We start from the raw sequence: 12454 nt of genomic DNA on the forward strand, positions 1-12454 counted from the left end.
CTAAAGGGACAATAAGGCGCATAGCCACACTTGGAGCCAAGGCATTGAAGGCAACATTTTATTAACACCAATTAGTGGAAACAGAACTCAGCATTCAGGTAAATTGCTTTTTTCCGAAGTCTCCTGAACTTGAACACAGCATTTTGTGTTGAACAAATGTAATTAGGAATCATGACATTACACCACATCTCCACTAGCTAAAGAGTGCTGGGTTGCGCAACTCCGAAAATAGCTGATCTACAAGCTCTCGCAGCACAACGTGTTGAGAGCTTGTAGATCAGCTATTTTCGCTAGTTTTGTCTCGGGTCCTACCTTAACACTGTCCACTGTCCAGTCCAGTGAGTGAAAGTACAAAAGTATTAGATCAGATTAGATTATACATTTAGACTGTATTGTACATCAGCCAGTCGTATTTGGTGAGGGTAGCAAACCGGCTGCCTTGTTGCGGTTCTGCTATGCCACAGACAACCTCCTGCTCTTCGTAGAAAATGCAGTCTCGCCCCTTTGGCTCCTCTCTCCTTGCTGGGTCATTGTTTAGTTTCTCCCTGTACTTTCTCGTTCTCTCAGCACTTGTCATTTTCCAGCTGACAAAAGAAAATGCAATGTATAGTTTAAGACAAAGAGAAAATATTGTTTAGATTGAAACAATATGTTAAGGTTTCTGTGAAGGGGTTTCTGCTCTGTCTGATGAATTTGAAGTATCACTGAATGAAGCTAAATTACATTTGATGTAAAAATGTTTAAAACAAATGTTTAAATGTACAAAAGAAACATGGAACTTTGTTATTTGTTGTTATATCTGTAGTTAAATACAGTATAAATCATATGGTGTGACAGTCAAGTCATATGGTGTGACAAGCAGACATGTCACACCATATGATTAAGTGTCACACCATATTACTGTTTTCTCCATTTAGGTTTACCTTGAGGCTACTATGTACACATTAGCATGCTAACAGCATGCTAGCTATAACAAAGCAGCCTAGATCTACATGGAAATATGACCAAAACTTCAAATAACTTAAGCTTTTTTTAAAGAAAAGGTGTCACACCAAAAGACATCCAGAATGGTGAGTTTGTCAACGTTTCAACAAGATGGCATTTCATGAAAATGTTAAAATCATAACTCACCTCAGACACCTGTCTTGCAGTTGTGCTGGGAGTGCTGAATAGCCTTACAGAAGAAGGACCTCTCTAGCCAATAGGTGTCCAAATAATTGCCTGTTTAATTTTTCCAAACTAGTGTCACACCAAATGATTTTGGGTTGGGGGACAAAATGTTTTTGATCAGAAATGACTGAAAACATTATGCTTTGACTTTGAAAAGATATAGGCTCAAAATAGACATTTTTTTTAGCCTAAATTCATTTTCAAATGATTTTTAGCAATTCTTTTTCTTAGTTTTATTCAAGTTCCCACTTTGAGAAACAAGGTCAGGACAGTCACACCATATGAGTTTTGCCATGTTTGGTTGAAGATTCTGAAGAAATGAGGAATGAAATGTTTTAATCTTGAGTAAGTTCACATACAGCTTAATGTCCTGCACAATATTCAGAAGGTTTTTGACAAATATATTTTTTATTTATACATGTTTGACACCGAGGACAGCGAAAACGTTACGTCACGTCACCCACCCACACACAGACATCATACTATAAGCCATGCCACCAGATCTCTGTCTGGTGTCTGTCCGTCAAATATGTGTCTGTCCGCGAATCCCTGTCCGGGGTCAGATGACCCCTTGATTGAGGGTGCCAATTGGGATCCCGAGAATAAAAACACATTTAAAAACGGGCGGTGGAGGAAGTGGAGACTTCGGTTCTAGCCAATGCTTCTCTGGTAGGTCTATCAGACTCCTTGACTGATAGGCAGGCTTAACGTAATGTTAGTGCCAGACTTTGCGTGACATACTGTATGTTAGTGTCAGCTTCGCGTGATGTCCTTCAGTGCTATCACTAACTCTTTTGTACAACATAGTCAGTCAATGACAAAAGAAACCACTTTTAATTCCAAATTTTGTCGGTCTCAACCAGATGGTCACGCAGGGTGCAGGGCGACCCGCGGCCCCCAAGCAACAATAGTCACCGTCTTTTTCTTATTTGTTTTGCACTGCCAACTATGACTGTCTTCGTAGACATGCCTTTGTGTGAGTGTGTGTGTGTGTGTGAGTGTGTGTGTGTGTGTGTGTGTGTGTGTGTGTGTGTGTGTGTGTGTGTGTGTGTGTGTGTGTGTGTGTGTGTGTGTGTCTGTGTGTGTGTGTGTGTGTGTGTGTGTGTGTGTGTGTGTGTGTGTGTGTGTGTGTGTGTGTGTGCGTGCGCGCGTGTGCCGTGTGTCTATTTGTAGGGTGGGGTGGGGGTGAGGGGGAGTGGAGTGACAAACAGAGAGTGGCATGTCCAGAAAAGCAAGGAGATCTGTTTATGAGTTCACCGCAATTGTTTGCAGTGTTAGAAGAAACAGTATCAAGCCTATCAGAAAACGTAGCAGTGTTTGGAATTTTGAAACGATATGTATATACATCAGAAAAGGAAACTGTTATTCAGCCACACCAGCAGGCTACAATTCAAGTACTCAAAAGACTTGCAAGATTGTCCATTTCAAAGCAATTGTCGATAACTTGTTGCCGTATTAGAAGATATCAAGCATATCAGAATATTGAGCAGTTTTGGATTTCTTAATATCAAAACCTGCCCAGCAACCAGCCTACAAATCAAGTAAAAAGAATTGCAAGATGACTTTGCCAAGGACATGCTTTTTATTTTTATTTTTTATTAAATGCAATAGCCATGTAGGATGATGTATCCACTATCCATTGGCCAATCATTTGGTTCACTGCAGCTCAACCGTCAGTGTGCGGGGTGGTCAGATGTCTATGACTGGCTTGAAGGCCATCGTCTGTGATGGAATCAACCAACCAGTTAAAACTATCAAGTGCTCAGATGGGTGAACCGTGCAAATGCTTTTCGAGGGCCCTAAACCAAACAGACCATCACCTGTTCAGACACACAGGTTGATGCAACCAGATCCCACACTGACTTCACTTAGAAATAGGGTTGGGAACTTTTAGAAGTTAAACAAATCCGTTTCCTTTAAGGGTTCCCTCTTAACGGTCCGATTCCTTAACAGTTCCCTTTAACAAGGTGCTTCCAAATGGACCCTTACAGGTGTAACTCAGAGAGTGTACAAATGGAACCAAATGCACCCGTAAGGGTCCATTTGGGTTCCAGGGGTCATCAATATGTCCGCACACAGACAAATGTGTCTGTGGCAAGACTTGGCTCATCCGTGGCAAAACGAATCCCCTACGGGGAGCTTAAAAGGATCCCTGACTAGTAAGCCATGTAGGCCTTAATCTATCTATAAATGCGAGAAGTCTCTGCGTGCGTGCGTGTCTGCGTGTCTGTCTGTAATCCGCGTATCTCGAGAACCGTTCGTCCCACCGGCTTCAGATTCGGCACGCGCGTTCCCCGCCGCGGCACGGAGTGCAGTGCAGTGCCGGGCCTCGACCCGACCCGACGCGCGGTTTTCCCTAACCGGCGTGAAACGTTCAGAATCTCCTTATGCGGGGCTGATTGTTGACATCAGGCTGTTCCGGAGGAAATCGGCGCAAGCGCTGACTCATTGTGACATCACATCATAAAAGGCTCTGAGATCACGTACGCCACATGAGTCAACACAAAATCTCTGTGAGTGTGTATGTATGTAATCCGCGTCTCTCGAGAACCGTTCGACCCACCGGCACGCGCGTTCTCCATATATGGGCATAAAATGAATGCCCGTATGGAGCTGATGTCTGACATCAGAGTTTTCCGCAACCGGTACTGTGTGTGCAGAGATCTTCATATATGGGCATAAGTGGACAAAGACAAACAGATGGTCAAAATGGGTCCTATGACAACAGGTATATTGGGGTTTGCATTAAAGGGTGGGGCATTCATGGGGTTTGCATTAAAGGGTGGGGCATTCATTCCCTATTTCAAATTCGGCACGCGCGTAAAATGGACGCAAATAGACAGATATCTCCATATATGGGCATAAAATGGACCCAGAACTATATCTGCAGTGATCTCCATATATGGACATAAAATGGACGCCGACAGACAGACAGATACAGATATCTCCATATATGGGCATAAATGGACACAGGCAAACAGATGGTCAAAACTGGTCCTATGACAACAGGTATAATGGGGTTTGCATTAAAGGGCGGGGCATTCATTCCCTATTTACATTGTTCCGAGTTGGCCAGGTCGCCGACTAGACGCCCAGCTTCTAGTATGTTATAATAACCCTCTTTAACCAAAATATACCATTTAAAACATTTAAAATGTCTTCCTTTGAGAGAAAGAAGTTCATATTTTCAACCCATGGGGGAGCCATTGCAGTGTCCGTTGAAAGCAGTGATGACGTCATAGATGCTTTTTGGGTGGTCGGGCCCATAGAGCCCATAGAGTAATGCTTTAACTCACCCGATGTTCCAAATCAGATAATTCGTTGATTTTTCCTTTTTCTTTTATTTTGACTTTAGGTACATATTGATGCCAATTGTACTTTTACTCAACTGGCTGGAATAACGTGTTCCTTCCACGCGCTACTGTACGTCCTACTGGGGAACCCCCCCCCCCCCCCCCCCCCCTCCCCTGTCAGGTGATATGAAGCGGCCTGCTCACTCTTTGTGCATTGAAGGAAGCATGAGCTCAGTTCGGGGCCCTCCCCAGGTTGGCAAAGGGAGAGTAGCGCCCAGGATTACAGTTTGGGCAATTGGCACTGGGTGAAAAATAGGGAAAAAACTAAAAACTAAAATAAGAGTGTCCATCACTGCTCAGCTCACCTCCAGCTCTGTCTCTTCAAGTGTGTGGCAGAAGGAAGGACACAGACTATGGGGGGTAGTACTACCCTCACAGTGGAGAGGAAAATACGTAGAATTACTTCGGTTCACCTGAGGTCTGATAATGAGATGGTTCTCCAGCAGCACTGAGCGTTGTATAAAAGCCCCGGAGGAAATAATATGTGGTGAGTGTACCTTATCTCGCCCGGGTTCACCACTTGTTAAAAGGAGTTAGAAAACATGAGGCTGACGTTTTTTTTTATCTTGGCGGAGTTTTGACATTTACAAGGCCTAAACTCTCCGGCTGACTGTGTGTGGGCAGTGAAGGAAAAAGGTGAAAAAGAAAAAGAAAAAGGTTGAATAATACCTGCTGGACTCCCTATCAGCGAACCTAAACGCTCACCCTGTGTGGCGGTGTTTGAGAGAGCTCTGCTGAACGGTACAACAGACTTCTCTTGAAGGCCACGTATAATCCATGTTCATTTAATCTCAAGAACTGCTCATCCAAACAATTTCACACTTAGCACTGCAGTTCCAATCGGAGAAATGGTTCTCGAGATAAAGGGCAAACATACTCTGTAGTCCACTGCATGGATACATACTACATACTGTACATACATACAGTACACACACAAACAGTTGCAGAGAAGGTGTCTTCTCTGCAACTGTAAAGCTTACTTACTTTTGTATTGTGTATCTCTTACTGTGTATTTCTGTAAAGCACTGTGAAGTGTGCTATATAATAAATAAAGGTCATACATAAATAAAGGACATTGCTGCCGAGCACTGCAACGGTGGAAAAAGTATAGTCAAATGTTTTATGTAAGTAAAAGATACTGCAATGTAGAAATACTCTGTTACAAGTAAAAGTCTGGAATTAAAAATGTACTAGAGAAAAATACAAAGGCAAAAATACAGAGGCATCAAAATGTACTCAAAATACCGAAAGTAAAAGTACTCATCATGCAGAATGTCCCATTTTAAGTTTTCAAATGTATAACAGATCTACAAGCTCACAATGTGTTGTCGTCGCAACGCATCGTGAGCTTGTAGATCGGCTGAAATGTATATAGGGATAAAGTGGTTAATGTATGTTTTGTAATAATAATCAATCTACAAAGTAACTAACTAAAGTTTTCAAATAAATGAAGGGGAGTAAAAGTACAATGTTTGGATCCGAGATGTAATGGAGTAGAAGTAAAAGTATTGGAAATGGGAAATACTGAAGTAAAGTACAAATACCTCAACATTGAACTTAAAGGGGCACTCCACCACATTTCAACCTATGTTCATATAATAGGTCCTCACTAATGTTCATGATAAAATATCACAATTTTTTTCTACTCAGTTTGGGTCTCATAGGAGAGCTGTGGGTGGGTCAAATCCTTCCTACCGGTGACATAATCAATGGGAAATGCAAGCTAATAGAAACTGCAGGCTTTCTATTCCTGAAAAAGTTGCAATGTTAAAGTGGAAGCCATTGTTCTCGTGATAATAAAAATCTTTTTTTTCCTCAAAAATATATTTAATTTTGTTTTGTCAAACGATGATGTCACCGGTAGGAAGGATTTGACAGCTCTCCTATGAGACCCAGACTGAATAGAAAAAAATGGTGCTATTTTATTATGAACATTAGTGAGGACCTATTATATGAAGACAGGTTGAAAAGTGGTGAACTACTCCTTTAAGTACAGTATTTGGTTACTTTACACCACAGAAGCACTGTGACTGTAGTATGCAGTTACATAAAAAATAAAAAGAACTCAACCATGAGTGTGTTTTCTCTTGTTTAATTATCCTCAAGGGTAAAAGCTTAGAATGAGGGCTTTAGTTGTCAATGTGAAGAGGTGTGTTTTACCTTGTACACTTGGTGTTACATTTCCTTTTTTTTCCTTTATTTTTGGTGCCAAATATGCAAATCATTATGTGTAATATTAACAATAACTAATCTGCATGAATACAGGCCCATCTTCCTGCATTAATCCATTAAAACCAGGAAAGCATCGATTTCATTTTAGATTTTAGCCATGTTTCATGTTTTGGCTATTCAAAAATAGCAGATATCCAAGCTCGTAGATATGCTACTTTGGAAAAATCGTGGGATCACTTGACATGAAAAAGTTTGAGAGCGACTGTAGTGGAGATTGACCTTCTAGTGGCTTGGAAGCTGAGATATTGGCACTTGTAAATATGACATGGTGGCCATCTTCGAAGTCCAAGATGGCTGCCTTCTGCCATCTTGATTACGTAGCCTCCTTTACAGAATGAAACTCATGGGGATGGAGAATATGTGGTGATTTTTTTTTTGTAATGTAAGCTGTGTCCACATTTTTTCGCTAAGCTCCCTCACTACTGATATTATAGCAACAATCAGAAAACTGTTTGGATTTAGAAGACGTTTTTGGTCGGCCTCAGGTCTTAAACCTCAGGGGTTAAATGTGTGACAAGTTGACGCAAAACCAAAATAAATTGTACTTCCCATTCCTGTCCAATTACTTTTGTGTCTAATCTGCTTCATTTCTTGGCCATCGGGCCATTTAGCTGACACTCTTATCCATGGAGCAACTGGAACAAAAATGTCTGGAACAGCAGAATAACAGCAGCTTAAATTCCGGGATGTCAAATATTGCAAGCAAGCAAAGTAGCCTTAAAGCACCACAGAAGTAAAGAGCCACGGAGCACAAGCAAGAAATGTAACCAAATATTCCTCACTATAGAATACGAATGCAATAAAGACACAACTTGCTTAGAAGGGATCCAAAATTGGAAGGCCCACATGAAACCCGATATTTCACACCTAAGAACAACCTGGTCAATCCGCGCAGAAAGTGGGTGTGTGTACACTCCAGAACATCGGCTACATACAGTAACAGTATACCTACCAAAATGGCCATATTCAATCTTTTATGGCTATACTATGGCTGTACTAAAAGTTGGTTGTGTGTGTGTGTGTGTGTGTGTGTGTGTGTGTGTGTGTGTGTGTGTGTGTGTGTGTGTGTGCGTGCGTGCGTGCGTGCGTGCGTGCGTGCGTGCGTGCGTGCGTGCGTGCATGTGTCTCTCTTTGTCCCCACCACTCATATATCTAGAACAGTTTGAAACGACTTCAGACTTGTTATGTGAATCACCAGGGATCAAATACAGGTGCTGTCCATGGTGCTGAAACACAATGAAACATGTGCTTGCTTGTCAAAGCCTTGTGGTCTGCATAGTGTTAATCTGAGTTCCCATAAATTCTTTTTTTTTTCGCCACTAGGGGGGCGAGAAGAACTTCTGGGGCAAAAACTATGATATTCCTGGCCAGGAAGTTGTCCCAGGCTCAGAATCTGAGCTGGGAAAATACCGGATGTTGAGCCCTGTGCAAACCTTCAACACATTCATAAAATATAAACCATCAGCACCCACACCCTAGGTGGGGTTGGCGATAGGGCCTCTCTGTTGTGAGTTTGCATGTTCTCCCTGTGTCTCCTTGGGCATAGGCCCTCACATAAAAACATGCAGTAGTCCTGGTTTCTATACTACCTCCCCCTAGCCAGCCGGGTTCTCCCCAATGTCCCCTGGCGCGGCAGGGGGAGAGCGGAAACCAGGACTACAGGTTAGGTAGTCACCGGGTGAGAAAAATGGGTTGCAAAAAACGTGGGATAAAAAACATAAAAAAAATAAAAAATAAATAGAAACCAAACAACAACACTACAACAATCTGCAGCCCATGTTTTGAGGTGAATCCTACCAGACTAGCATAGTGTTAATTCGGCTCTGAGCATCAGACAACTCTTTTGTGTTTTCTTTCTTGCATTATTTGGGTAAATACATGAATATTGTAATGCACAAAAATATACCAAAATCCACAAAACTATGAGGTAATTCATTATTATGGCAGCATGATACGTCTTCAGATCATTAGCCTTTAGTTCCACAAATGCTTGCCTGAAACCAAACGACATTGTGCATCAGTCTAAAGCCACACTGTTTAATGGACTCTGATCTGCACAACTGACAACATCATTACCATTCTTCTACTTTTCCTAACATCGAGGAACCGGTTCAAGCACATTTGGAGCCATTTCTGGAACCGGAAAAAAGAGCAGGTAGGCTATATGTGGACTTCACGCCTGCTAAATGCAATTAACCGTTTTAGTGCCAGCCCCTAGAGGGCGCCAAAGAATGCCAGGGTTTGTCCCATAGGCGAGCGTATTAGCATCCGGGGACTCACGTTGCAGTGACGCGCGTGCTCACGTTCGTGCACGTCATGGAAAGGTCCCGGATGAAAATGGCTAGAGAATAGCGATTAGCATTTTGTCATTTAAAAGATCATTTTTAGGCGATTTCGCCGTAAATAAACCTCGCGCCACATCCCTAAAAACACAATCCAGAGATATGGGCCTCCAAAGATGTGGTTTTTCATTGGATTCGGCGGGTAACGGCCGGCCGGGGGGCTCCCGGATTTCGATCACTGGCTTGAAAATTTAGGCCCAGGCTTCAGAAGGCCTCGGATCATTTTATTCATTTCATTAAAAAAGCCGAACATGTTCGGGATAGGCACACTGGACTACGTTCCGGAAGCGGCGCTGAACATTCAGTGAACATTGGGGGGCTCAAAAATGTATTTTAAACCATTTTTAATGGAATATATCGTCGGACCATGTAAAATGGCTAGCTGGCTAGCGTAGGACGAGCCAGGACCACCCACGACTCTACAAGCAGCTCAGGGTAAGTCAATTAATAAAAAAAAAATTGTATTGGATTGAAATAAAGCCGCACATGTTCGGGATAGGCACAGAATGAGTTAATATGTATATCTACAGAATCACAGCACATCACTGTAAGTTTTTAGTTTGACTATTTTCAGATAGCAACGTATAAAATATGGATAAAGTGGTTAAAATTATTGATGTGCGATATTAACACTTCGCCAGCCGAAATAGAATGGCTTGTTGGTAGATTAGCCGTGAAATTTCTATTATTATATTATGATCTGAACCGCATTCATTTTACAAGACCTTCAGCACTATATCACGTAGTCTTCATCCCCCATAACCATCACACGATCCCCGTTGTATTCTCACCACAGTCCCCAGCAAAATTCCTCAGACTGCATTGGCTTAGAGTGGCGGTTTCGGCCAACGCATCTTCTCCCTGTGCGTTTCGCGTGCGCGATCCGTTCACGTAATTGTCGGCTCAAATAATCCAAGTATGACTCTACAGTAGATATGAACATTTTCGCTATCTTAGCCCCCAGCACTCCAGCTATGCTAGCACTAACGTCTAAACAGAAAATGGACGGGAGCTGGGAAGCTATTTCAGGGAAAGGACCTGACGTCACTTCTGCTTCATGTCAGACGAGCCATGCACTATCGATGGACGAGCGGTGACTAGGGAAGGTTAGACGATCGCCGATTTTCAGATAAAAATATTTTATTTCGTTTTTAATGACCCAGTACGGTAAATTACGGCGCGGCTGAGACATCCTTGCTCAGATGTCCGTTAGAAAACGGTTTTAATATTAAGTGGCTCCCCGTGGCTTGGAAAGTGTTAGCACATTTCGCTGAGGACCCTTTGGACCCCAAGGACCCCTGGCGGTCCCCGAACCCCACTTTGAGAACCCCTGCTCTACTCCTGTATCTTCACATTGCCAGTGGCTTCACCATTTTGCTGAAAGAACAACAGCCACACACAGAGAATACAGATAAACTACAGTATAATGTCCATCAGCGCTACGGACAAACAGCAAAGCCAGGGAGGGAGTTTGAGTTCAGAGCTCTCTGAGTGTCCCAGACATCCACAGTTTGGAGGTATTTAAGCTTTCAGGCCACGCTGCAGTGAGCATGATAACGAGACTCAGGCACTTTAACAGCCATGCTACAAGTACCGCACTTTACCTAAAGTCTATGCATTATAATCACATTTGTAATCCATTATAAGCCATTATAACAATCATTTGTTTATGTATGAGGACTCATAACCCCTTTTATAACGTATTATAAGTGCTGGTCAAAATGCATTATAAGCTCAGTGGAACACCACATTATAACTACCTTAACTTAGTTATAAAGTTTCTGTTATACGTTTTTCATGAATATGCATAATTATAAATATTCATAACGAGTTTTATGAAAAAGTTAACAACACATTACATTATATTACTTTATAATTTAGAAGTTATAAACCTTGTGATAGTTGTTATGCAGAATTATGAACATTTATAACAAGTGTTATAATTGCTTTTTGCTTCTGTCTCTCTCCAGGTTGAGCGGTAAGGAGGAGACTGATCCTTACTGGATCTACCGCAGGAAAGTGCATATTGTCGCTTTCTGGTGGAAACCTTGGAAACATTCAAGGCACACATTGAATCAGTCACCCGGTCCTGTAGGTTCACAGTCTATAACATCCATAAAATCAGACCTCACCCAGGAGTCAGCCCAGCTCCTCATCCAGACATCTGTCATATCAAAACTTGACTACTGTAACTCTCCCCTCACTGGCCTCCCAGCATGTGCACTTAAGCCTCTCCAATTGATCCAAAATGCCGCGGCACGACTGGTCTTCAACCTGCCAAAATTCTCCCATGTCTTCCCCATTCTCCACTCCCTCCACTGGCTCCCGGTTGCCGCCCAAACTGAATACAAAACACTGATGCTGGTCTTCAAAGCAGCCAAATGTACGGCTCCTCCATACCTCCAAAGCCTGATCAACCCCTACAACCCCCACTGTTCACTCAGATCAGCAAAAACAGGGATGTTGCATGACAGAACCCTCGCTAAAAACCCCAGGACAAAAATCCACTTGTCCTAGACAATTTGCCCTCCTGGCCCCCAAACTGTGGAATAGACTCCCTGTTGCACTAAGAACAACAGACTCACTCCATAGCTTCTGTGCCTGTTGCACTAAGAACAACTCCATAGTTTCCATTGTGGCCTCATCTCTTCAGACTCCACCTAGGCTCATTGCACTTACTGTAGCTCACTATACCCCAATGATCATACATGAAAGCTACATAGCATTATTTTTTCTTAAGTTTTTATATAAAGCTTCTTTTTTTTTACTGGCAAGGTGCTCTGTCTACCTATGGTATGTTATTTTTGTCTAGATTGATATTTCTATGCATTTGATGTACTGATGTTGATGTGTTGATGTATTACCTTGCGTATTGTATTGATGTATTATTACCTTGCTTATTGTAAGTCACTCTGGATCAAGAGCGTCTGCTAAATGCCTAAATTGTAAATTGTAAATTGTAAACCTGTATGCCCAAAATCGTTTGTTAAAAAACGAAAAGAACGAAAAGAACCCTAACCCTTAACATTTAAAATGAGTGAAAATATAAATGCCTAAATTGTAAATTGTAAACATGTATGCCCAGAATCGTGTATTAAAAAAAAGAAAAAAACATTTAACAACTAGTTGGTCTAGTAGGTCTTGTAGTCATCATTTCTAGTTAACTTAAGGACAGCATGACAGAACAGGTTCTGTAAGGCCATCTAACTGACTGACAAACAGACAAACAGTCAATAATGCAATAGGGACAATATAGCTAAGACCATTCCAAATTCTAATTATAATAAAACAAAACAAAAACAACACAACAAACTTTAATTTATAACAACTCCATAATTAATAAATCTCTCCTATCTC

General features: G+C 41.9%; 1 protein-coding gene across 1 annotated transcript in view; it reads right to left on the reverse strand.

The window, feature by feature from the left end:
• LOC308286054 (contactin-associated protein-like 4) overlaps positions 1-11731 on the reverse strand; it is a gene marked incomplete at both ends in the record, with an annotated part of 156979 nt that extends 145248 nt beyond the window's left edge. Inside the window, one exon of the mRNA XM_080727016.1 lies at positions 11683-11731. Within this exon, the coding sequence (XP_080583142.1) occupies positions 11683-11731 (49 nt within the window). The remainder of the gene's footprint in view (positions 1-11682) is intronic.
• Positions 11732-12454: the final 723 nt, after the last annotated feature.

This window comes from Nannobrachium achirus, assembly GCF_963921795.1.
Source record: "Nannobrachium achirus genome assembly, chromosome: 5".
Classification (NCBI taxonomy): Eukaryota; Metazoa; Chordata; class Actinopteri; order Myctophiformes; family Myctophidae; genus Nannobrachium; species Nannobrachium achirus.